The following is a 26,800-nucleotide window of genomic DNA, read 5'->3' as shown; positions in this document are numbered from 1 at the left end:
GAAGGGAGAGAAAGAAAAGAAAGAAAGAGAGAGGGGAGATAAGGAGACAAAGAAAGGAAGGAAGAAAAAGAAAGAGAGAAAGAAAAAGAAAAAAAAGAGGGGGGGGAAGTGAATTATATATAGTTGTATAGATGGATGGATAGGTACATGGAGGGAGGGAGGGAGGGGGGGAGAGAGAGAGAGAGAGAGAGAGAGAGAGAGAGAGAGAGAAAAGGAGAGGAAGAAAATACCACAAACCCTGCCACTAGATGTGACTAGTGGCTTCAGTAAACAGCACAGCAATAGCAATAGCAATAGCAGTTAGACTTATATACCACTTCATAGGGCTTTCAGCCCTCTCTAAGCGGTTTACAGAGTCAGCATATCGCCCCCACAGTCTGGGTCCTCATTTCACCCACCTCGGAAGGATGGAAGGCTGAGTCAACCTTGAGCCGGTGAGATTTGAACCGCTGAACTGCAGATAACAGTCAGCTGAAGTAGCCTGCAGTACTGCACTCTACCCACTGCGCCACCTTGGGCAATCTAGGGCTCGAAGAGATATCGGAGGTCATCTAATCTAACCCCCTGCTCCAGCTGGAGATCCTTACAGAATCATAGAATAGCAAAATTAGAAGGGACCTTGGAAGCCATCTAGTCAAACCCCTTGCTCCAGCAGAAAACGTTTTATTGTCTGGATTATTTTGGTGCCTCTAACAGAGAGGAAAATTCCCAGAAAGGCCAAGGAGTTTACTAGGACAAGGCTGCCATGCAGAAGAATGCAGAGATAGTCCTTGACTTATGGCCACAATTGAGCCCAATTTTGGGTTGCTAAGTAAGAGCATTGTTAAGTGAGTTTCACCACATTTTACGCAATCCATGATGTCTCCTGGCTCTAACAGTCATGTGCAGGCTAGAGAAGTAAATCTGAAGGTGTGTGTAATGTTTTAATGTACAGACATTATAGTTAAATTTGTGGCAGAAAGTGGACTCTGGATGTTTTTCCAAATGCAGTGTGAGGTTGAATATATATATGTTTTAGAATAGCTGTCTGTGTGGGTGTACACATACAGTATATATAGTAGATAATATATGTTTTTGTGTTCGTATACACACTCTGTGCCTGTAATGGCAAACCTATGGCACGCGTGCCACAGGTGGCACGCAGAGTTCTCTCTGCGGGCACACCAACTGTTGCCCCAGCCCAGCTCCACCATGCATGTGTGCATGCCTCCCAATGGCCAGCTGGTCTTCAGGTCTCTGCCCCCCATACATGGGGGGATACAAGTGCACATGGAAGGGTGCATGCATGGGAGGCACTTGGACTGCATTTTGGGGTGGGGCCTTGCACCTCTCCCCCCCCCCCAATGCCTGTTTTGGGCCTGGAAGGCCTCCTACACCAACTTGGAAGCCAAAAATTGGTGAGGGGGGCAGAATGCATGCACGGGGAAACATGGAGGTCACATGTGCATGCACAAGGGGGTGGGGTGCGCAGGGGGTTACCTTATGGGTGCAAGCACATAGGTGCGCTGTTGCACGTGCACTTGTTTTCAGTACATGAGAAAAAGGTTAGCCATCACTGCTCTATACTATGTAATATGTATGTGCACATATGGCATATATACATAGGATTAAATAGGATAATTTTGATGTTAGTGGTAGTAAATAAAGAGACATGAAAATTGTATCTTTTTGAGGCCAGGCAAAGCACCCCTTGATGTGAGTAATGTCAAGTTGGTCACGCCCACCCAATCACATGATTACCCTGGCCATGTCTATCTAGTCACTTGTCTATCTAGTCACTAAGCCACACCCCCAGAACTGATTAAAAAATTTGAATCCCACCACTGGATTTATGTGTCTAATAATAAACAAGATGAATTTTATGGAAAACTCCACACAAAAAATTATACAATTATAATATGAAAATATTTTGTGTGATAGGAGACTTTAATGCAACTGTAGATGCAGAAATTGACTGTATGAGTAGTAAAATAGATAGAAAAAGTGTGGAAAACACTTTTTTAAATGAAGGAAGAAATAGGAATGCAAGATATGTGGAGAGAAATCTACCCTAAAAAAAGTCAATATTCATTCTAGTCACAGAGGCACAAATCTTGGTCTAGAATAGACATAATATGGATGACAGCAGAATTTAAAGCATGTGTACAAGAGATAGAAATAAAATTTAATGTTTTGACAGACCACAATCCTATGAACGTCAAAAAAGGGGGAAAGGCAAAAAAGAAAATGGAGATGTTAAACCAAGCAATATTTCAAGAAAAAGAATTTATACAAAAGACGGAAACAGAATTGGACTTTTTTTCAAAGAAAATAGGAAGGAAAAGATGACCTTACAAATTGTATGGGATACTGTTAAAGCATACAGCCGGGGACTATCTATAACATAGGGGGGGGGGAGAAAAATAATAAGAAGAAATGAAATAAGACAATGTTAGAAGAGGAATGCAAAAGATTGGAACTAGAACTACAGTGAGATCTACAAAAGAAGGAATTGAAAAACTGAATAGATATAATAAAACACAAAATGAATTTACTAGAAAAAGAAGAACTGGCATACAAAATTAAAAGTGCAAAACAAAACTCTTTTGAAAATGCTAATAAGCCTAGAAGATTGTTGGCATATAAATTGAAAAAAGAGAGGGGGGAAATTTGGGCAATACCAGCCGAGATGCCGAGGGTAGGTCTAAGTCGGACTTCCTGGGATGAGTTCGAATTTGTCACCCCTGAGGAAGTGAACAAGGCCATGGGAGCGATGAGCGCCTCCACCTGCTTACTGGACCCATGCCCCTCCTGGCTGGTCTCAACTAGCAGGGAAGTGACACGAGGCTGGCTCCAGGCGATTACCAACACATCTTTGCAGGAGGGGTCTTTCCTGCAACCACTTAAGGAAGCGGTGGTGAGACCCCTCCTCAAGAAGCCTTCCCTGGATCCAGCCATCCTGAAAAACTACCGTCCTGTCTCCAACCTTCCTTTTCTGGGTAAGGTTGTTGAGAAGGTGGTGGCGCTTCAACTCTGACGGATCTTGAATGAAGCGGATTATCTGGATTCCTTTCAGTCTGGTTTCAGGCCTGGATACAGCACTAAAACAGCTTTGGTTGCACTGATCGATGATCTCTGGCGGGCCAGGGATAGAGGACATTCCTCTATCCTGGTGCTTCTTGACCTCTCAGCGGCTTTCGATACCATCAACCATGGTATCCTTCTGCGACGTCTGGAGGAGGTGTGAGAGGCACCATTCTACGGTGGTTCTCCTCTTACCTCTCTGGTAGGTTGCAGTCAGTGTTGGTCGGGGGGCAGAGGTCGACCTCCAGGCCCCTCAAATGTGGGATGTCGCAGGGCTCTGTCCTGTCCCCCCTCCTATTCAACATCTACATGAAGCTGCTGAGTGAGATCATACGATGGCATGAGATAAAGTACCATCAATAAGCAGATGATACTCAATTGTATCTATCTGCCCCGTGCCAGCTCAGTGTAGCGGCAGACGTGATGTGCCGATGCCTGGAAACTGTCAGGATCTGGATGGGGATGAACAAATTGGTACTCAATCCCAACAAGACCGAGTGGCTTTGGATGTTGCCCCCGAGGGACAGTTCAGACAGTCTGTCCTTGATCCTGGGGGGTGAAAATTTGGGGGTCCTCCTGGATTTGCAGCTGACACTTGAACACCATCTGTCGACTGTGACCAGGGGGGCCTTTGCCCAGGTTTGCCTAGTACACCAATTGTGGCCCTACTTGGACAGGGGGGCACTTCAGACGGTCACTCAGGCCCTTGTCACCTCAAGGCTCGATTATTGCAATGCACTCTACATGGGGGCTACCCTTGAAAAGCGTTCGGAGACTACAGCTAATCCAGAATGCAGCCGCGCGAGCAATATTGGGTGTACACCTGTCCTCCATGAGCTGCACTGGCTGCCAATTGGTCTCTGGACGCAATTCAAGGTGTTGGTTATTACCTTTAAAGCCCTACATGGCTTAGGACCAGCCTATCTGCGAGACTGCCTACTGCCATACACCTCCCAATGGCCGATAAGATTCCACAGATTGGGCTTCCTTCAGATGCTGTCAGCCGGACAGTGTGGCCTGGCGGGCCCCCGGAGGAGAGCCTTCTCTGTGGCTGCTCCGACCCTGTGAAATCAGCTACCCCCAGAGGTCCGGACCTTACCCACTCTCACGGCCTTCAGGAAAGCCGTTAAAACCTGGCTGTTCCGGCAGGCCTGGGGCTGCTGACCTTAGTGTTAAAGTCCAGCCCCGATTAGAACGTATGTGTGTTGTGAATTTTAAACTATTTTTTACTTATTTTGCTTTTCTTTTTTCTTCTTTCGTTGTAAGCTGCCCGGAGTCCTCCGGGATTGGGCGGCCTATAAATTTAATAAATGAAATAAATGAAATGAAATGATACATTGTTTAATTGATGAGAAAGGGACACTTCATTACCAGAACTAGGAGAAAAAAGTTATTATTAAAAAAGGGTACACTGAGAAATTATATGATAAGTTTGGAAAATAAAGTACAACAATACTTGGAACAATCTGAACTTCCCAAGGTACCAGATACAGTTAAGGACATGTTGAATGAATGGATAACCATGATGGAAATGACAGAAGCGATCAAGAAACAAAAAACAAACAATAAAACACCTGGACTAGATGGGCTACCAGCAGAATTCAATAAACAACTAGAAGAGGTATTAAGCCCAGTGATGGTGGAAGTTTACAATGAAGTATTATTAGAAGTAAAAATGCCAAACTCATGAATGGAAACAAATATTACTCTAATACCAAAAGATGATTCAGACTTAACACACATAAAGAATTGTAGGCCAATATCCCTCCCATACTCCTGAATGTTGATGAGCACATGCACTAGAAAGAATCCCAGCTGCTGGGGGTCTCCATCAAACCTGATGCCTGGGGGCTGCTTTTCATTCCATAGGGGGAAGCCTCCTCCCGCCAGTCCACAGTCTGTGACCGGGACATCTTCTTGATGAGTTCACTGGGATGACAGCTGCTTTCCCCCATGGTCCCCGCCACTGGTGACTCCCCTCATTCTTCTACAGCTTCTTCTTGTGCTGTGTTCTTGCCCACCGCAGGTGATGTTGCTTTGAACCTGCATGGTCTCTAGGGCTTCTTTCATGAGGTTCATGGCTTACTTCAAGAGATAGTTGGACTGAACTGGGGCTTCCTCCATTTCACAGTCATTGTAGTGGGTTTCCAGCTCACTTTTCCATCCATGTTACCTACTGCCCCAGGTGAAGGTGACTCTGTTGGCTCTGCCGTCCCAGTCTTCCTTTTTCCCCATGCCGATGGACCACTGCAGCTTGACGTAGCTGCTCAAGGTGATGTCCTTCTCGGCCCATGTGCTGAGGCTCTCCTTGTGTTGGCCTTTGGTGGAACTCCTCCCCCAGCACTCGGCTTCCTCATGGTCACTGCCCTGGGCAGACATCATATGCACAATCCCCAGGGTAGGGCTGGAGTATCTCTGGATTGACCAATTTGCAGATGGTTTATGGTTTATGGTTTATTATTTATAGGCCGCCCTTTTCCCTGAGGGGACTCAGGGCGGCTTACAATTTATGGGGAGGGGAATACAAGACAGTAAGACATAAAACAATACATAAGTAAAAATAGAACACAACATTCATTCATCATTTGGGTGGGGACGGATTACAATCTTTATCCCCAGGCCTGACGGGATAGCCAGGTCTTGAGGGCTGTGCGGAAGGTCTGGACGGTGGTGAGGGTACGAATCTCCATGGGGAGATCGTTCCAAAGGGTCGGAGCTACTACTGAAAAGGCTCTCCTCCGCGTAGTTGCCAGTCGATACTGACTGGCGGATGGAACTCGGAGGAGGCCTAATCTGTGTGATCTAATAGGTTGTAAGGAGGTGATTGGCAGGAGGCGGTCTCTCAAGTACTCAGATCCACTACCATGGAGGGCTTTATGGGTGGTAAGTAGCACCTTGAAGCACACCCGGAGATCAACAGGCAGCCAGCCCAGCTCGCGGAGGATAGGTGTTATGTGGGCGAACCATGGTGCACCCACAATCACTCGCGCGGCCGCATTCTGGACTAGCTGAAGTCGCCGGATGCTCTTCAAGGGCAGCCCCATGTAGAGCATGTTGCAGTATTCCAGCCTAGAGGTCACAAGGGTGCGAGTGACTGTTGTGAGAGCCTCCCGGTTCAGGTAGGGTCGCAACTGGTGCACCAGGCGAACCTGGGCAAATGCCCCCCTGGTCACAGCCGACAGGTGGTGGTCAAAGGTCAGCTGTGGGTCCAGGAGGACTCCCAAGTTGCGAACCCTGTCTGAGGGGTGTAAAATTTGGCCCCCCAGCCTGAGTGATGGAACACTAGCCAAATTATTGGGAGGGAAACACAACAGCCACTCGGTCTTATCCGGGTTGAGTACCAGTTTGCTAGCCCTCATCCAGTCCCTAACGGCTTCGAGACCCCGGTTCATCACGTCCACCGCTTCATTGAGTTGGCACGGGGCGGACAGATACAACTGGGTATCGTCCGCGTATTGGTGGTATCTTATCCCGTGCCTCCGAATGATCTCGCCCAGCGGTTTCATGTAGATGTTAAATAGTAGGGGGGATAAGACCGAACCCTGCGGCACCCCATATGTTAGGGGCCTAGGGGTCGATCTCTGCCCCCCAACCAACCCCGACTGCGACCTGTCCGAGAGGTAGGAGGAGAACCACTGCAAAACAGTGCCTCCCACCCCCACCTCCCGCAGTCGTCGCAGAAGGATACCATGGTCGATGGTATCGAAAGCCGCCGAGAGGTCAAGGAGAACCAGGATGGATGCATGGCCTCCATCCCTGGCTCTCCAGAGATCATTGGTCAATGCGACCAAAGCGGTTTCTGTGCTATAACCAGGTCTGAAGCCGGACTGGAAAGGGTCAAGGTAACTAGCTTCCTCCAAGGACCGTTGAAGCTGGAAGGCCACCACCTTCTCAACAACCTTCCCAACAAAGGGGAGGTTGGAGACTGGACGGTAATTGTTGAGAACGGCTGGATCCAAAGATGGTTTCTTCAGGAGGGGTCTCACCACCGCCGCTTTAAGTGCGGAGGGGAAGTGCCCCTCCCGAAGGGAGGCGGTAACGACCGCCTGGATCCAGCCTCGTGTCACCTCACTGCTGTTGGCAACCAGCCAGGAGGGACACGGGTCCAGTACACAAGTGGAGGCACTCACAGCTCTCATGGCCTTGTCCACATCCCCAGGGGCAACATCCTGAAACTCAACCTAGGGATGGTCTGCCAATTTATCCTCTTGTGCCTCGGCTGGATCTGCAAAGGTGGAGTCCAAATCCGACCGAAACCGAGCAACTTTGTCCGCTAAGAACTGGACATAATCCTCAGCCCTACCCTGCAAGGGGTCCCCCGTATCCCTCCTATTTAGGAGGGAGCGGGTTATCCTAAACAGGGCGGCTGGGCGGGACTCAGCGGACGCAACCAAGGTGGCAATATATGATCTTTTTGCTGTCCTCAGTGCCCTGATGTACTCCTTCGTGCAAGTTGTTAAGAGTGCTCGGTTCGATTCGGATTTATCGGACCTCCATAGGTGCTCTAGGCGTCTCCTCCGGCGCTTCCTCTCCCGGAGCTCCTCGGTAAACCAAGGAGGCCTCTGGGATCCGCCGACCTGGAGGGGCCGTAGTGGTGCAATCCGGTCAAGGGACTCCGATGCTGCCGAGTGCCAGGCAGCAACCAGAGTCTCCACCGGACTGTGGGCGAGAGTATCAGGAATAACCCCAAGCTCCGTCTGGAACCTCAAGGGGTCCATAAGTCGCCTGGGGCGGAACCACCTGATCAGTTCCTCCTCCCTACAGTGGGGGTTTGGCCTCCGAAAGTCAAGCCTCAGTAGGCAGTGGTCTGACCACGACGGGTATGATCTCATTACCCCTCAGACCAAGATCACAAGTCCACTGCTCCGAGAGGAATACAAGGTCGAGCATGTGACCCGTTGAATGGGTTGGGCCCCGAATTACCTGGGTCAAGCCCATGGCCGTCATGGAAGCCATGAACTCCTGCGCCCCATCAGAGTGTTCACCGAGCGAAGGCAGATTGAAGTCCCCCAGGACCATAAGTAATGCCTAATGTAAGGTTCTGCCCACCCAGTCTTCTCAAGAAAGCAGAACTCTTGAAACTATTATTGTTTCAAAAGAAACTTTTATTGAAAGACAGTAATAGCAGAGAAAGTGTAGGCAGGATCTGAAGTTTTGCACTCAAAGCGTTAGGTTAAACCACTACAAGCAAATATTCAGTTCAACATCAAGCCAATCCCAAGCCGCAAAGATGTTTTGAGAATCTCAGGCAGAGAAGGTGATATGTGTCAACTCCATGGCGCTTCAATTTCGCTTTCTCCGGTGGTGAGATAAAGCAGATTGCTCAAAGCTCATTCTTCTCCCCCTCCCTAACATGACCTGAGGCACATTCCTACCCCACTCCCTATTTCCCACAAGGTACAGCAAAGCAAGATAAATGAAAGCAAGGGAAATACCATGCAAAGAATCCCCCCAAACCTCCTCCCTCTCACCAGAATGACAGGGTTCCAATAGAGAACTATGGGACCTGACGGAATTTCTAGGAAAGCCATTTCAATAATGTCATGCTAAACAACTGTTTTAAATCTCTGTATATTTTAATATTTTCTTAGATCTTTCCAAAACAGAACAGCAATAATGTTGTAACTCTTTAATCCCAACTACTTTACAAATCTGGAGAGTACAATGCCATATGGTAGTTCAGGTAATAATAATCATAGTTTCAAATAACAGAGACTCATTCCAAATCTCACCGGGGCATTTATTTTTCTATCAAATAAATAGGTTTTGTCAGTTTTTTAAAATAGCTAGTCATCAAAAAATGACTAGCTATTTAAATCACTTCTAACTAAATGTACATTTTCCACATTGCACTATGATTTTTATTCCCCTGAGGAAAAGAACAAAAGTCATCCAGATACTATAAAGTATGAGAGAGATTTTTAAAACCTTTTTCTCTCGTATTATTTTTAATATGTCCGTGAGGTAAAAATCTGTTTTGGTCCGGGTGTATTAGTTCATTTGAAACCTGTTTAATTCTTATTGCCATAATTGCTGCTTATATTTTATAATCGGAGTTTAGTAATAAAATTGACAGGTAATTTTGAATTTCTTGTAGGTTGGTTTCTTCTTTTGGGATTAGCGATATTATTGCTTCTGTCCATGATTCAGGAATCTTGGCTTTTCCTAAAACTTCATTAAACATTTCCATTCTTAGCTCTTCCAATATTATTTTATTATATTTGTATAGCTCCACCGGTATTCCATCTGGTCCTGGGGTTTTATTATTTTTCTGGTTTTTCAGGACTGATTCCACTTCGGCTAATGTTATTGGCCTGTTTATCGCCTCCCTTTGTTCTTTTGAGATTAGTGTTATCTTTTCTGTCTTTAAATAATGTTTTATTTTTATTACTTCCATACTGTCTTGCATGTATAGTTTTGCCAAGTATTTATGAATAATATGCTTCTTTTCTTCTGCTTTGTATTGAATTCTTCCCTCATCATCTTTTAATTGGTATATCATCCTTTTTTCTCGTTCATTCTGTATGCCAGCCATTGTCCAGGTTTGTTGGCTTTTTCAAAGTTATTTTGTCTGGTTGCTTTAATTTTCTGTGTTAATTCCTTTTATTAAGTTGATCTTATGTTTTATCATCTCTCTTTTTTCTTTTTTAATTTTATTCTTTGGGTCTTTCTGTAGTTCAGCTTCGGCTTCCATAAGTTCTTTTTGCCTACATTCTTGTTACTCTTTTTGTTTTCTAGTTTTTCTCTCCATGTAGGCAATTGTAAGACCTCTTGTGTATGCTTTCATAGGGTCCCAGAGATTTTGAATTGAGGTGTCTTCTTTTTTATTTATTCTAAAAAATAGTTTTAATTCTTTCTCCAGCATTTGAGTGTATTCTATTTCATTTACAATATCTGAATTCATCATCCATCTTTTTCTTTTTCTTTGACCTTTCCATCTTAATTTTATTGGATTATGATCTGGCCACTCATTTGCTTCTATTTCAATTTCTTCTAATTGATTACATAGACCAGATGAAATCCAAGCCATGTCAATTCTTGATAGGGACTGGTGGGGGTTTGAATAAAAGGTATATTGCTTTCTTGTTTTGTGCCTTTCTCTCCAAATATCATGTAATTTATATTCCATTGCCATCTCAAAAAAGGATTTGGGTAAAGTTCTAATTCGTTTATTTTGTTGTGTAATTTCCTATAGAATTCCTCTTGTTTCTGATTTGGTGCATATGTGACTATTAATAATATTGGTTTTTCTGTTGTCTCTAATTCAATCATTAGCATCCTGCCTTCATCAGAGTAGACTGCTTTCGAGTGTATTTTTTCCTTTATATAGGTTGCTATCCCTCTTTTTTTATCTGCCAATGCTGTATATAATTTCCCTAGTTTTTTGTTTTCCAGTAAGTTCCTATGTTCCCTTTTAATATGGACTTCCTGTATACAGGTTATATTACCTTCAGTTTATTAAGTTTATTAAACATCTGCACTCTTTTTTTCTTTTTTGGTGAGTTCAGTCCATTCAAGTTTATAGAGATAATTTTTATTCCCTGGTCCATCTTTAGATGGGGTGTTTTTTGTTGCTTCTGGTTTGTATCTGACTTTCCCTCTCACACCTTCCTTTTCTGCTTTCTCTCTTTCTTGCCTCTGTTCTTCTTTCCTGTTTCTTTCCTTGTCTTCTGATGTTTCTTCCTCTTGACTTCAACTTTCTAGGTCCTTTTTACTTCCTTGCTCTTCTTCCCATGTGCAGTATTTTTCATAGAATTCTTGCGCTTCTTCTATTTTCTCTATCTTATATCTTTTTCCTTGCCAAGATATCAGTACCTCTTCTGGTACCAACCACCTGTACATTATTCTGTTTTTATTTAACTGTTTTGTTAAAAATTAGTATTGTCTACGTTGTTCACAAATTATCCATGGAATTTGTTTAAGCGTGATCAACTCTATTCCCTGGAATGTAATCATCCATTCTCTGGTTTTTTTGTACACTTCATCTCTAGTTGTTTTTTTGGCAAATCTCGGGAGCCTATGTCTTCTGGCATAATTAGTATGCACACGGAAAGCTTTATCAATGTCCCCTCTCAACTCTTGTTCTTTTCTCTGCAGAATTTCGATGAAGATTTTGATCATTTTTCCTTTCAGGTCTTCCTCCTTCTCTTCCGGTATGTTTTGGAATCTTAGATAGAATGAAGCTCTTTCATTTTCAAGTCGGATTATTGATAACTCTAATTCTTTAATAACTTGTCTATATTTCAGCTCCATTTTTTCCATCTTCTGATCTGTTTGTTCTATTTTTGTTTCGATGTTCTGGATTTTTTGTTCATTAATTGCTAAGGCATTCTGTATCCTTTCAATTTTGTCATCCATGTTTTTGATATTTACTTTCAATTCTCCCATTTCATTTTTCATTTCTTCAAGATTCCTCCTTGTCTTGTCATGATTTGTAACCGTCACTTCTTGGCTTTTCATCAATGTCTCTTGTATCATCTGGAGCATCAATTGCATACTCTGCATTGTTGGTGTTGGTCCCCATTCCTGCCATCGTTCCGCCTTTCTCCAGCCCCAATGCGCTCTCAATTGATCTTTGATTTGAGGAGGGGGTTGTTGCTGAAGTCAGATTCGGGTAGTTTTTTTCACTAACTTTGCTGAAGTTGCCATTCTTATCCCCCTATTTATCCTTGCCCACAATTGCATATAAATTGTACTTTATTTCTACTTTATCAGCGATATCAATGGTATCAATAATTATATATCTCAATATTTAACAATAATTAACCTTCCTTAATATCACATTTCAATATGTAAATATTCCTATGTATTATTCTATTCTGTTTTTGATCCGTAATTATTATATATCATAGAGTTATATATCACACTGTTATCTTATACAAATAGATGTCTCTCAGTTGTATCAGTTATAGAGGTATACAATTTTAGTAATTAGTGTATATGTGTGTGTGTGTGTGTGTGTGTGTGTGTACACACACACACACACACACACACACACATCAGCTTATGTCACTGTTGGTTTTCTTGCATCAGACTTCACGGTTCATTCAAATTTATAATCCACTAGGTGTCACCCTCTCTTCAGTATCACTGTTAGTATCAAATCAGTTAATACAACAAGTCCAGCAGCAAAGGCAAAATAAAGGGGGGTGGGTAAAGAAGCCTCAAATCATTCCAAAACAGTTCTCTCTCTACTGTCTCCGCTACTGTTCCAAGTTCCGAGGAGAATAAATACCGTATATTTGTAAGTTCAGCTATTTTTTGGAAAAACAAAACAATAGAAGGAAGAGCAAGAAGAAAAAAGTCAACAACCAACCCAACTGTTAAACAATCCTTTCTGTGCTTTCCAAGTCTTCTCAGCAGTTACTATGTTCCACTCCTGTTATCCACGCCGGGTTTTTGTTCTCACTGTGGCCACTTTCGTTCAAGTTATTCACGCTGTCAATTCCAACTCAGTGTCTCTGCTCTCACTACTTTTCAGCAAAAATCTGAACTGCAAAAACAGTCTCCTTCCCAGAGCCTCTTTCTTTCCAGCTCACTCTCTCTGCCAATTTCGTGTTATCTCCTTTTCTTTGGGTTGTCAATAATAATAACAGATGTCTCAATTTCAACTGCTTTCTCTCTCTGCTTCCTTCTTATGCGGTCGCCATCGCTCTGGTCCTGACCAAGTGGCAGGATAGATCCTTCTCCGTTTAGTGGGTTTCTCCTACCTGCTGGGGGATTTGCCTTATCACCCCAGTGTCTTCAGTGTTTCCCCCTTAATCTGCCGGACCCTTCAGGATCCACGGCGCTCAGAAATGAGCTCAAATGAAGAAGTTAGAGTTAGATGTTAAGAGAACTCGTGTTCCTCAGCTCCAAGCACGATGACATCACCACAGGAAGTCCCCACTCCCCCCCTTTTTAAAAACCTTTTTGAGATGACATGCTACCATTTAATTTGTCTCTTGAGGCTGGGAAATCACTCAGCAAGCGGTGAAAAAAACCTTTTTCACTCAACATTGTTTTAACCCCACACTGTACAAATGACACTTGAGTCAACAAAGCTCGTTGTGTGTGCTTATTGTTTTTCTTTTAATTTTTTTAAAAATATGACAGCATAAATTGATTATGCTGTTTGTTTTTTGGTTTGTTCTAAGGGATTGGAATATCCTTTACCACAACAATAAATATTACTGCTGATGATTACATGTAAAATTCTATCCACTTACAGTCTGCCTTAGATTGTTCTTTTTTATTTCTACAATCCTCTTTTAAGCTCAAACATTGATTTGAAGAGCCAACATATTGAAATATATAAAGCAGAGTTTGTCAGCATTGAAAATTTTAGAATGCATGGATTTCAGTTCCCAGAATACTCCAGCCATCATTCTGACTGTCACCAATAAAAAGAATATTTACAGTTCAAGGCTGAAATGAGAAGCTTCGTTTTCTTGCAGACATTCCATTACCCAAACTAGGTAACATTATCAGCGCTAGTAAGGAATGGGATTTGCTCTCAATTAATATTCTAGTGACTTACCCTGTCAGTGTTCATGGGAATGGGCTTGGACGGCTGTTTACTATTGGCTTGTTTGGCAGTTCCTTGATTGGGATATTATTTACTTCTTAATGGTAGTTTAATCTTGGGGTTAATCTATACTCATCTGGGTATTGATTGCTGGTGTGGAGATGTTTTGGCTTGTTGCTTATCACTTTTGCATAGTGTGTAGATGTTGTATATGTTCTGTGTCCATTGATAACCAATTTGTCAGAGTCTAGGCTACCAAAATTCTCTAGCATTTTTAGGCATAGCTTGGTCTAGAATGGTCACAGTTTCCTAGTTGAAACTATGATTAAGTCTGTCTGTAAGTTATTAAATTAAAGAATTTTCATCATGTCTTTTGACTTTGATGAGTTGATGTTTATGGATGCGTTCTGCTAGTCTTTTGCCTGCTTGTCCTATGTAGTGGCTGTTGTTGCTTTATGCTTATGTTGTAGATGACTCCTATTTTTTCTTCTAGAAGAATTAGAATTCTTCTAATTCTTTTGAATTACTTAGAAAGTTTGTTGGTTTGTATACTACACTGATTCCCATCATTTGACCTGCAAATTCTGGGAACTGAAGTTCACATGACTTAAAATTGCCCAAGGCTGAGAAACTGTAATATAGATAGGGCATCATTACTCAATTTTAGATCTGAGTTATTATAACTGCTTGGGATTTTAGCTATTATGATGGTTAGTAGTAGCCATTTTAATTTGGGAAGAGCTGATTAGAAGTTGAAATGGCATTAATCAGTAATAGTAACCTGTTTTTTTACTTCAGCAAGGAATTTCCTACAGTCTTTCCAGAGTCCAAACCTAATGTTAATATGAAACTGATACAATTATTTTTTATTCCTTTACTCACATACATCAATGGCTCAGTGGCCTTGAAAAGGAGATGACTAATGACTAATAATTGGTAATAACTAGCAGAGCAAAATCCGCCAGGACTCTTTACCTTTTACCTTTTATTCACATACATACATAGAAGGTCTTTTGTTGCAGCCTTAAATCCTTAGTTGCAAAACAAACAATTTAATCTTAAATACAATCTGCATTTCTTGCATTTCTATCAATGCCCCTTAGGCATTCTTAGAAAATATAATGACTCATTTAGTAGCCAAATATTTCCCCTATCAAGGAAAATGATATAGGCAAAGTGAGATTATGACAGCATTATAGCAGTGTAGAAGAAGTAGTGGTCAGTGCCCTAGTTTGTCTTCTAATAAAATAGCAAAAGAGGATTTGGGATTTGAGGCAGTGTTGTGCGGTGAAGCTTATGGCTGGTAAGGCAAAAAGAAAGAAAGTGGCTCCCCCCCGCAGCAGCTATGTCCAAAACAGAGGCATCCCACGCTCCGCAGCTATGTCCGACCCTGCAAGGCGCGGGGTGCCTCTATGTCAGACAGAAGTGGTGGGGCACTTTCTTTTGGCTTTTGCCCACCCCGCAGGGCAAACACTTCCATCTTGCAGGCGCTGGAGCCGCAGGACACCAGGCTCCCACCACTTCCTCCCAGAGCTCCGGCAGGCTCGCCAAGGAGGAGCCCGGATGAGGCTGGAGCGAGAGACGCGGAGGCGAAAGGCTGGCCACTCGGGGCTTGGAAGGGGGAGCGGAATGTGAGTCCTCCGCTCCTGGAAAGTCCAGGGAGGGAAGTGGGGCTGGCCTGTTTCTTCCCGGGGCTGCTTGGAGACGGAACCGGGGCTGCGGAGACTCGCCCACAGCCGGCTTCTCTGGAGCAGAGGCAGGGTGATAGAAGCAGAGCTGAGCCTCTTGCCGCTGCGGGCCTGGCTTGCAGAGTGCAAAAAGGGGAGGGGGCCTCTTGGAATACCCACCCTCACCCCTCTTCGCCTTTCGCCTCCGCGGCTCTCGTTCCAGCCTTGTCCGGGCTCATCATATGAAGAAGTCAGCTTCTTTTTACCACTTTAAATATTATTCAGGAACTATTTCTGTTTCAACTGGTGAACTAAATAATACATACATGTTGCAGTGAATTTTGGGAAGTGTTCAAGAATAACTATAATTTTCTATAGGAAACTGACCATTTCAAAATGATGTCCCATATTACTACACTTATATACTCGGTCAAACATCAAATATCACTTTATAGCTGCATATTATAGGGGATGGATGATTGGAATTTTGAATTCCTCCCCCCTGCCCCCTCCCTTGGACCCACTTTTTCCAGCTGTGTCAGAGGATCATTTCAACTCTCTTGTCCGCCATGATGAAAATGTAAAAAGAAAAAAGCAACTTAGGCAAGACCTGCTGCTCCTAGACAGGAGGCAGAGAACCACGTGCCTCCTTTGCATAAGGAATTTTTCACCTTTTAACCCTTACTTACTTAACTCTGAGCAAGGGTTAAAAGGCGAAAAATTCCTTATGCAAAGGAGGCCCATAGTTTTCTCGCCTCCCCCTGCAGTTAGCACTAAGCAGAGTCATTCTGGCAGCAACTACATTAGCCTTTTTCTTTTCTTTTCCTCATGATACTGGTGAGGCCCCGCATCCCCTGACTGCACATCCCTGATTTGAGGGGTAGATGGCTTCTGCAAAGACTTTATTTTATTATGTTACTATATTTTTTAAATTTAATTTATTTATTATATTTATTTTATTTTTATGTTATTTATATGGCACCCATTTAATTTGCATGATTCTGGGCAGCTAGCAATTTCCTTGTCTCCTGTCCTTTACTGATGTGTTCATATGCATCCAAGTAAGTTTTTATTCCCTAGCCTAATATATCTGACAGGGCAATTGAGGTTTGTGGGACTTTTCCATACCTTTCTGATTCCAAGCCCAATAGGTTATGTGTGTCTTTGCTGGTTCATAATAAAAATAGACTGATTGAATGTCTCTGTTATTTATTTATTTGAATGAATGCATGGATGCATTACTTCTTCAGTGAATTTTGTAACCATTTATTTGTATAAGTTTCAATTCTACAGGACCTAGAACAATCCATGATTCACCTGGCAGAGAATATGCTTTGTATATAGTGGAATCACTTTATATCCTTTTAAGGGGATTCAAACTTTGCAAGATGATGGATGCCGCATCACAAACCCAGCCCTGCCTTTATTGTGTGTACATTAACATTGCATGAGCCTACGATAAGGGTGGTATTTAGATAGTGATGCTATACCCATCACGTTGCTTCTCCATCCTTGACATTGCTAGTTGCAGAGCTGAGAAAGGCCCTTGGAAAAATATATCTAGGAAGAGTATATCCCACATGAATAGTTGTACTAAAAAAATGGTTCTATGCATACATATTCATATATTAATCATCCCCAAATATATAATGCACGCACTAAACTGCTTCTTTAGCTACATCAACAATGAAATTGTGACTTTACCTCTGTGGGACTGGATGGTCATCACAGAAAGACTAACTTCTGGAAGTTGTTTTGAAGTTTTGAACAATAGAATAATGTGTACAAGATGCATAAATGTAATAGTTAGCCAAACAAAAATGATTATCTTGCCTCTAAACAGGGTATAAACTAAATACTGCTTAAGCATTTGGGCTGTTTTCAAAAAACTGATTACTGAAATAATCCACAGAATTCATATTAGAGTTCTCATATCAACCTAAATTGAAAAAAGACCAGCCGTTGTAGCCATCTGTGACTATAGTAGCAACATTTGATCTAAGAGCTAATTATGTGCCTGATGCTTTAGAGACGATGCAGCCCTCTTTAAAATAGGAGAAGCACTAGGGATGTGCAATTGAAATTGAAAACTCTGTTACTTTGAATCAAAAGTTATTTTTTTACTAACGTTACTGTAAGTGTTTTTACACTGTTTCAAGTTGTTCCAACCATTCTGGAACATTTTATTTCAAAAGGCTCTGTTATGAATTCAGAACAGGGGCTTTAAGCTTGCAATGGACTATTGGAAAAGTATTGGAACATTTTCTGTAACTCAACTTTGGAACCAAATATTATGAATTCCAATGGACCATATTGAGCTTGAAACATTTTGAATTTGAAATGCTTTCACAACTCTAATAAACATCAAGAATTAAACTACTCATTACTATTTATTAACATTTGTTAAGTCTATTACTCACCCAGCCAGTGGGTTCACCCCTCATCCTCCGATAACCTCTTTATTAACTTCATAGTTTTTGAAAACATGAGAAATTCATCTCAATTCTGACCGGTGATGCTGAAAAATACTATGTTGATCCCCTTAGCAGGTGTTTTATCATAGCATGAAAGACTCCTTAGTAAACTTTGTTCTTTTGGGCCTTAAGCATCAGTCTCTAGACATTAAGGGGCTTGATTCTATTTAAATGTGTGCTCTATTCAATATATAATCCACAGTATGTATTCTAGTCTAAACTAAATTTCCTGAAAACTTTTACTGCAAAATATCTCCTCAAGAAAAAAAAATGCACCAGTGTCATCTGCATCAAATTGCAATGGAATCGCAATATGCATGCATGGAATAACATCATCATGCACAATAATGCTACCCTTAAACATTTGTTTCTTGATATCCAACACAAATAATGAAATAAGTTATAATTAAATCATTCTTGTCCACCACCACTTCCCACAGATGCCCATGAAAGGCACTTGGGGAATCTGGTATACTCTAGATTCCCCAAGTGATATGCCTGCTAAATCAAAGCTATTGTCAAGGAAACTATGATTGTAAGTTCCTAATGAGACCATACACGTACACTTTCTAAATAGCATTGTCTGGGCAAATACAGACATCAGTTTCTTCCTTAAGTAATATCCAATAGTTTTGAAAAGTGGAAGTAGTTAATTGCAATTTGACAACTACACTTAACCTTCCCTTTTGTTGTAAAATACAGCGCAAGGGAAATTCAGTTTGTAGTCATGGACAGCAGTAATTTATTAGTGGTTTAAGAATGTGGGACCAGAACAAATTCTAGACAAAAGAAAAACATGTTTGTGTTTTTACTGTCTGACTTGGCAAACAGACCAAAGCTGTGCTTGGGAATGCCAACATTTGATATTGCATTTGTTCTAGTCAGGGTGACAGCTAACAAATGAACCCAGTTTGGTTTTAATTAGTGTAGAAGAAGAAAGCCTATATATTCTTCTGCAATCAGCTTTGCAAAATAAGTATAAAAGCAAAATATTCATGGTATTTTACTTATCTGCATGATTTTTTAAGCAGATAAATAAAGGCCAACAATTCAAAATCAGAAAATAATGCCTTTGGTAGACATGATCAATTGTGATGATAGAAGCCAAGCTTTGGTATAATATTAACCTTCATTTCTTCTTCTTTTAATCTTCTCTGGTATATGAACTATTCATTTGAAATTTGGGGGTTTGGTTTTCAATTTTTAAAGAGGCATACTGACCTACATAACAATATTTATTAAATGAATGCATCCCAGTGAAGATTACTTAGTGGTTTAGTGAAACTCCCAGGAATAGCAAAGATAGATGAATCATCCAAAGTTTTCATTGTAGAGTATATATTTAAATTAATTAATTAAATATCTTGGGAACCTCCCAATATTTTCACAGAATTGGGTACTTAGTCCATTTCAGATATTTGTGAACTGTTCTTTATAATCTTACATAATACTAATGTTGTTTGCAATAGAAAGCTTAATGTGGTCACATTTTGTTATAAAATATTTGACATTCTATTTTAGCAATGGAAAGCTGAGCAATTCAAATAGGCCAATGGCATTTGCAGAAATAAGAGGTGGTACAATTAGAGCCCCCCCCCCCCCAGGTAGATTTTTTTTCTCAAGTATTGCAACCAGTATTGCACACATTTTTCAAATTAACATAAATTAATAAGCTGTGCATTTCATCTTGGAATATAACCAAGAAAGCTGAAGGAAGCTCTGCGGCATTTAATAGATATTTCTCTGGGATGAGAATTTTATGAATTTTCACTGTCTTGAAACAGAAGCATTCCTCAAAATCTTTCTTCTTTTGCTTGAATTATTGCCTGAATTAGAAATTTATTCATATAATTAATTTTATTATATATCCACCCATCTTAACATTTATTTAATGTAAGATCTCCCAATAAAACAACATAATATGTTTAAAACCCAGGAACAAAATTAAGCTTTCACATGTAAAGTTCCTCATTAAATCCTCTTATCCACCTCAACCTATCTCAGCACTTGAAGGAAAAACCAGGTCTGAACTGCTTTTTGGAAGGTAAGGAGGATAGAAGCCTGCTGAACTTCAAGAGGAAGGGAGTTCTGTAGGGCAGGACTGCCATGAAAAAGGCATTCCTGCAACATACTATAAAATAGCAATGTTTAAAGGAAGGAACTAGGAGCTTGGTACTTTATCTGATAATGTAGAATTGTTAGATGTCCTTAGGCTTAGGGAGAAGCAATCCTGCAGATAAACTGATCTTTGCCATATAGGCTTTAAAGATAATAACCAGCATCTAGAGGGAAACAGGGTTGAAACCTATGCAATAGAAGTGTTACATAGGTAAACATAAGGGCCTTCATCACTGTCCATGCCCCCCCCCCATTCTGGACCAGCTGTAGAACTTAAAGGGAAGTTTCATATAAAGCTCATTGCAGTAATCAAATAGGAACTGATTAAGACATGGGTGATCATGACAAAGGCTTCCTGTTCCTGGAAAGGTTACAAATGGCATGCCGGACAAATCTGGGGAAAGCTCCTCTTTCTCACAGCTATGGAGTCCGCAAAATCTGCATAGTTCAAGAGAATGCCACCCTATCCAGAGTCAAAGATGAAATATCACCTGGGTTTTGGTGCTTCAAAAAACAGAGTGATTCTGTGTTGCCATGAGTTGAGTTTCTTCCCATCAAGAGCCTTAAATTTCCAGGCCCTCGAACAGCATTCATGATTCAACTGGACAATTGTAAATGCACATCCAGTTTGATGATATGCTTGTGTTCTCCTGCGTTTTACCATTAATATCCATTCAGCCTAAAAAGAAGTCTAAATAAAAATCATGTTTACTGTAGATATAAATAGAAATAAGCAGACACAAATGAAAATGAAAATTATAGATGTCCTTTTTAAAGCAATTGCCTTATACATTTATGGAGTGTTATTAAACATATGGTTTAACTGAAAAATATATTGTAATTTTATATTATTTATATAAAATTAATATTTAAGTTTTATCAAGTGAAATTATCCTTACAAATGTTGCAAGAGACATATAACACTATTAAATCAAATTGGGCAGCACCCTACTTACACCAAAGATCATGAAGCAGACTGCTGCTGACTTTTTCAGGCCTTGAAAATGAATGCAAAATAGAGTCAGCAGTGTATTTGTTCTTTGCAAAGAAGCCCCCCAGAGCATGTTGAAGAGATAAAGCAAGTATTTATTTTCTAAATGCCTACTTATCAGGCTATGGTTTTCAGCAGAGGCTGCGAAGAGTTTGACTTTGCTTCTCTTGGGTGACATTTTTCCTGTAATTTTAATGGAGCTGCACTGCTGGCATTTATGAGCCTTAGGGTTTCCCCACATGCAGTTGAACTATGAGTTCTCCTTTCCTGTACTTAGGAAAGACGATATTGTTACATCCTGGAATGTGCCCAATATTTGAAGGAGTAAAATACATTTCTGAACAAGGGTGTGGAGATGTAGCTAGCAGGAGGAACATAGATTGTATTTGTATTTGTATTTGTTTATTATTTATAGGCCGCCCTTTTCCCTGAGGGGACTCAGGGCGGCTTACAATTTGTGGGGAGGGGAATACAAGACAAGACATGAGACAATACATAAGTAAAAAAATAGAACACAACATTCATTCATCATTCGGGTGGGGACGGATTAGAATCTTTATCCCCAGGCCTGACGGGATAGCCAGGTCTTGAGGGCTGTGCGGAAGGTCTGGACGGTGGTGAGGGTGCGAATCTCCACGGGGAGATCGTTCCAAAGGGTCGGAGCTACTACTGAAAAGGCTCTCCTCCGCGTAGTTGCCAGTCGACACTGACTGGCGGATGGAACTCGGAGGAGGCCTAATCTGTGTGATCTAATAGGTCGTAGGGAGGTAATTGGCAGGAGGCGGTCTCTCAAGATTGAACATAATATCTAATTCTGAATAAACTTATTACCTGCTGTTAGAAGATTACATGTATTCCCTTACTTACATCTACAATAGGAACTAGAAAATTCATTGTTAAGTAGTGTGGTTATTAAGTGAGGCATCACATGACTGTACCCAATTTTACAAACTTTTTTTGCTGCAATTAGTAAGACAAAATGTGAACATCACTTGCGACTTTCCTTGCTAGTTTTCCCATTAACCGTGCTAGTCAGAGACTGGCTCATAAGGTCACAAATGTTGATCCTGAATGATGTGACTATAGTAAAATGCATGACAATTGCTAAACACCCAAATCACAATCATATCATTGCAAGGAAACTGCAATGGTTGTAAGTATAAACATCAGTTGTAAGTCACTTTTTTCAGCCCCATAATAACTTTGAGCAGTCGCTAAATGAACGGTTGTAAGTCAAAGATTGCCTGTATGTTGGTAAAATGAAAGATGCCAGAGAGCAAAAAGTACAATATTTTTATCCAGCCTTTCAAACAAACCATTGCTCCATTGCTGGTGAGACACTATGCATATACACAATTATGATTTTTTCCCTCTTTTATTAACTGACTATTTTCGCTTTGTTGGGTTTGGAACTCCTATAATTCTTTTTCTTGTTATTATTCAAATGTTCCTATACGCACTACATTAACTGATTGGGGGATTTCCTAATATTATTCTGTTTACTTTTTACTTTAATGACAAAAATTGCAGCACAACGGAATATGTATTACTTATTATAGAATTATTCCTTCAAAATAACAAAGTCAGCCAAATGAATGTACTGGGGTAAGTTTGATAATATAAAGCTGTATATATTATGCACTAAGAGTATTTAAAGATGCATGTAAAGATCCCATTTTCTTTCTTTATTTGTGATTCTTATTCCATATGCTACTATTTCTTTGATAACTATTATTCTGATATTTCAATTCTATATTTCAGGTAGCACCCATCATTAAAGAAAGAATGATGAAAAAGGGTAGCATGATGCTGGGTTATCAACCTCATCGTGGAAAAGTTAATTTCTTCCGCCAGGTCATCATTAATCCCCAGGTGATCCGTGAAGACGTGGACTTCCTACTTGATGAGATTGATTCACTTGGAAAAGACTTGTAGCTGATACCCCCCAACAATAGCAGAAGCTTCTGTGTGTAGAGTTTGTAGATTAAATAAGTTAATGATATAATATTATTAGACCTTATGATCCATATAAAAATGCTCAGATATGTATGTAGACTTTTTATACCCAGTATATGTTTAAAATTTAAATTAAAGGAAATGTTATAATGATGGGGTGATATATAAATCACAACCCTTTAGAAAAAAATAAAGTGTTATATGAACAATAGTATATGTCAACCACATTTCCTGAATACATTCATGTTTTTGAATAAAGATTCAAATAGATCCATATTGTATATTATAAAATATCTATCTTTGGACAATTAATTTCATATAACAGACTTTTCCATTGATAAATTGGGATTACCACTTCTCTTATTCCAAGCAGTATGGCTAAAAGTTGGGATGGCTGGGAATTATCCTCCATCTGGAGAACATGGATGAGGTAAACTGATTTATAATGTCTGAATCATGTTTTCAATGCTAAAATATAAGCAGGCATTTTAGAAGCATATTTAAGTTTTAAAAAAGTTTGTGTGTATGTTTTTACATATAAATTTTAGTGTTTTTTTAATGTAGTATGGCTATTTAAAGTAAGGTTTTTGGCACTGATTCAGCATCACTTATGTGATGGTATAAAAGCCATCAGCATTCATCTATCTAACTATAAATTTGTTAAAGAATATACTAAAAGCAATATAATTATGCAGTCATTTGAAATATGCTGTAATATTCAAATACAGACATAGTTAAATGATATTGTGAAGATGGAAAGGCCTATAATATTTCCCACTATTTATTTGTGTATTGCATTACATATTAACAAAACTGATCTTATTTTTTTTTTATTAATATATGGATTCTACTATAGTTCTTAATTTAAATGTTAACATTACATTTGAAGCATAATATTTAATTTAGTAAAGCCCCGTGTTGTTTCTTTCTGCTTTTATGGTTACAAAAATCTGTAGATAAAACAGTGTAAGAGATACTCCTTGTAGTAGCATATTTAGTTTAGCAAGTAGACATTTCCTATATTTTTAGAAAATTAATATAAATGCTTTATAATAAATACTTTATCAAAAAGTCCCTGATTATTCGTCCTTCTACAGCACTACCAACAAAAGCTATGAACTATTAGAACCACAAGGCGTTACCATAGCACACCAACCAACTAAATCCATCGAAAATATAATACCATGTTTCTCAAAAAAATAAGCTCTACCCCAAAAATAATCCCTAGAAAAGATTGTCATCAGCCAGGGGCATGGCCAGCAGAGGAGTCAGCAAGCACACAGGGGCTGATGGTGTATGGCAGCAGTCTTGGGCAAGTAGGGAGATGGGACGAAGTCAGTGGTGGGTTTCAAAATTTTTTTGAACCTACTCTGTGGGTGTGGCCTCCTTTGTGGGAGTGGCTTGCCAGCCATGTGACCTGGTGGGAGTGGCTTGCCGGCCATGTGTTCTCTTTCTCTTTCTCTCTCTCTCTCTCTCCTTCCTTTTGTCTCTCTGTCCCTTTTTCCTTTTTTTCTTTCATCTCTCACTTTTTCTTTCTTTCATTCTTCCTTTCTTTCTCTTTCTCTCTGTGTGAATCTGTGTGTGTGTGTGTGTATCAGTGGTGGGTTTCAAAAATTTTTGGAACCTCTTCTGTAGGTGTGGCCTGCTTTCCGGGTCCGCTGGTGGAACCTCTTCTAACCGGTTCGGTAGATTTGACGAACCGGTTCTACCGAACTGGTGCGAACTGGTAGGAACCCACCTCTGGACGAAGTGGACAGGCACGACAGATGTGTAAATCACCCAAGGGCAGAAAATAAAACACTTCCAAAAACAAAAATAACTAAAGTGAGGGTGTTATACCTTCACCAGGCCCTCTGGGGTATGTGTTTGTGGTGTGGTGCATACCATGTTGTTCTGATAACTTCGCTAAAGAAACATTTGCAAAGGAAAAAATGGCAGCCTGAACTCATCCATGCTGCATAGAGTGGAAAAAAGTCTTGCTAGAAAGGAAAAGAAACCTCAGCAGAGAAACTCCACAAACATACATACACAAACATACACACATGCATGCACAAACACATTTCACAAGGCATCAGGACATTTTCATGCCCACAAAGTATGCTTTAAATTTTTTTTTTGTTAAAATCATAACATAACATAATCCTTTTGATCATACACTGCTACTCCTTTCTCCTACCTAAATGGTAGGTAATTGGGCAACTAAAGAAGACTTACGACCACAATTGAGCCCAAAATTTCTGTTGCTAAGCGAGACCTTTGTTAAATGAGTTTAGCCCCATGTTATGATTTTTTTCTTGCTATTTGTTAAGTGAATTGCTGCAGTTGTTACGTTAGCAAAGGGTTGTTAAGTGAATCTGGCTTTCCCCTTGACTTTGCTTGTCAGAAGGTCACAAAAGGAGATGACGTGAGCCCAGGACATTGCAACCCTCATAAATATGAGTTAGTTGCCAAGTGTCTGCATTTTGATCATATGACCGGGGGGGGGGGATACTGTAATGGTCATAAGTGTGAAAAATGGTCATAAGCCACTTTTTTCAGTACTGTTGTAACTTTGAACAGCCACTAAATGAACTGTTGAATGTTAGGACTACCTTTAATCCCTTTTCTAGGTTAACACAATATGTTGGGTAGAGGAAAAAAGTAGGGTTACATAAGAGATAAATTATATAAATGAATAGATGAACAAATCTAACCAGATTTAACCCTTGCTACATTTGCCTGATGTGCCCACACAACCAGTAACTTTGTTAATCCATTTTCTCGCTTCCCACAATACATCCAGTCATCCAATGACTAAAATGTGGCTTTACAAAACACTCTAAAACCAGTGGTGAAATTCAATTCCCCCCCCCACTGGTTCTGTGGGAGTGGCTTGGTGGACATGGCTTAGTGGGGGTCATGTGACTGAGTAGGTATGGCCAACTTGACATCACTCACAGCAACCCACCAAGCCATGCCCATCAAGCCATGCCCATAGAACCGACAGAAAAGTTCGGCCAGCCAAATCTTCTAGCATTCAACCTGGCTGCTTCTCGCTTCCTTCTCCTGTTTGCTCTGTATGTATGAGCCTGAGAAGGAGGAGAGAAACAGCCACATTGAATGCTGTGGCAGAGAGAAGCCGAACTTTTCTCCCTCCCTTCCCAGTGGAGCTGCTCAGAAGGCAGCCACCGGCAGCAGTCTGTCTTTTTATGGTTCCCCCCTCTCTCCCAGAATTGTACCTTAAAGACTGCACCCAGCAAGATTTGGAAGATTTTTTTTTGCAAGTTATTTAAGAAATTCCAATTGTCTTATCAAGTTAAAGTATTTGGCAGTGATGGTAAGCCTATTACATGTGTCAAAGATGACATGCCATGATGGATGACATACTGGCATTTATCAACACCTAACAACTATTGTTAAAACACCCCTCATATGACTTTCAACAAGGCTGCACAAGAATGGATTCTGGTGTCACATGGTATGGCCTTTACAAGCATGTTTCTTGGTTTTCAGAGGCTGCAAAGGCCACATAAAAGCATTATCCAAAGCTGTTTCAAAAACAAAAGCATTGTGTGACCCGAGTATATTGCTACCTGGCCTACCTGTATGAAAAAGAGATCACTGCCTAAAAATAAGTGATAGGAGGAGTCCTGGGCCATAAAACAACCATGCTGTTCCCCAAGCTTGCACTTCTTGTGAAATGGCATGAGGCAGCCTTTTGATTGGCGGGGACTGAAGTGCCACTATTCAGTGCGCTTTAGAGGGTGGAAGGGAGTGGTTTTTAAGAATTGTTTCTCTTTAGTTTGTGCGTGTGTGTGTGTGCATGAGACAATCCAACAGAGTTAAGTAAGGCATTTTCTGAATTTTTTACACACACCAAATAAAAAAAGTTCACCATCATTGGTATATAAACTTTGTGTGTTAAAGTTGTTTAAAACATTTCTCTTATAAAAATTATTCACAAAATGTACATTTCCCTCATCTCTTTTAAATGATAGACCAAGATGTTTCTAAATAGCCTTTCTAGATTGTAATTTAGAAACTC

General features: G+C 40.6%; 1 protein-coding gene across 2 annotated transcripts in view; it reads left to right on the top strand.

The window, feature by feature from the left end:
• The window catches only part of GADL1 (glutamate decarboxylase like 1), a 178,518-nt gene extending 154,734 nt beyond the window's left edge, over positions 1–23,784 (top strand). For both annotated transcript variants that reach the window (XM_032238102.1, XM_032238101.1), the window contains one exon: positions 22,582–23,784. In XM_032238102.1, the coding sequence (XP_032093993.1) occupies positions 22,582–22,755 (174 nt within the window). In that variant the 3' untranslated portion in view covers positions 22,756–23,784. The remainder of the gene's footprint in view (positions 1–22,581) is intronic.
• The last annotated feature ends 3,016 nt before the right edge of the window (positions 23,785–26,800 follow it).

This window comes from Thamnophis elegans, chromosome Z, assembly GCF_009769535.1.
Source record: "Thamnophis elegans isolate rThaEle1 chromosome Z, rThaEle1.pri, whole genome shotgun sequence".
NCBI lineage: Eukaryota > Metazoa > Chordata > Lepidosauria > Squamata > Colubridae > Thamnophis > Thamnophis elegans.
This window is presented reverse-complemented; position numbering and strand designations above follow the sequence as displayed.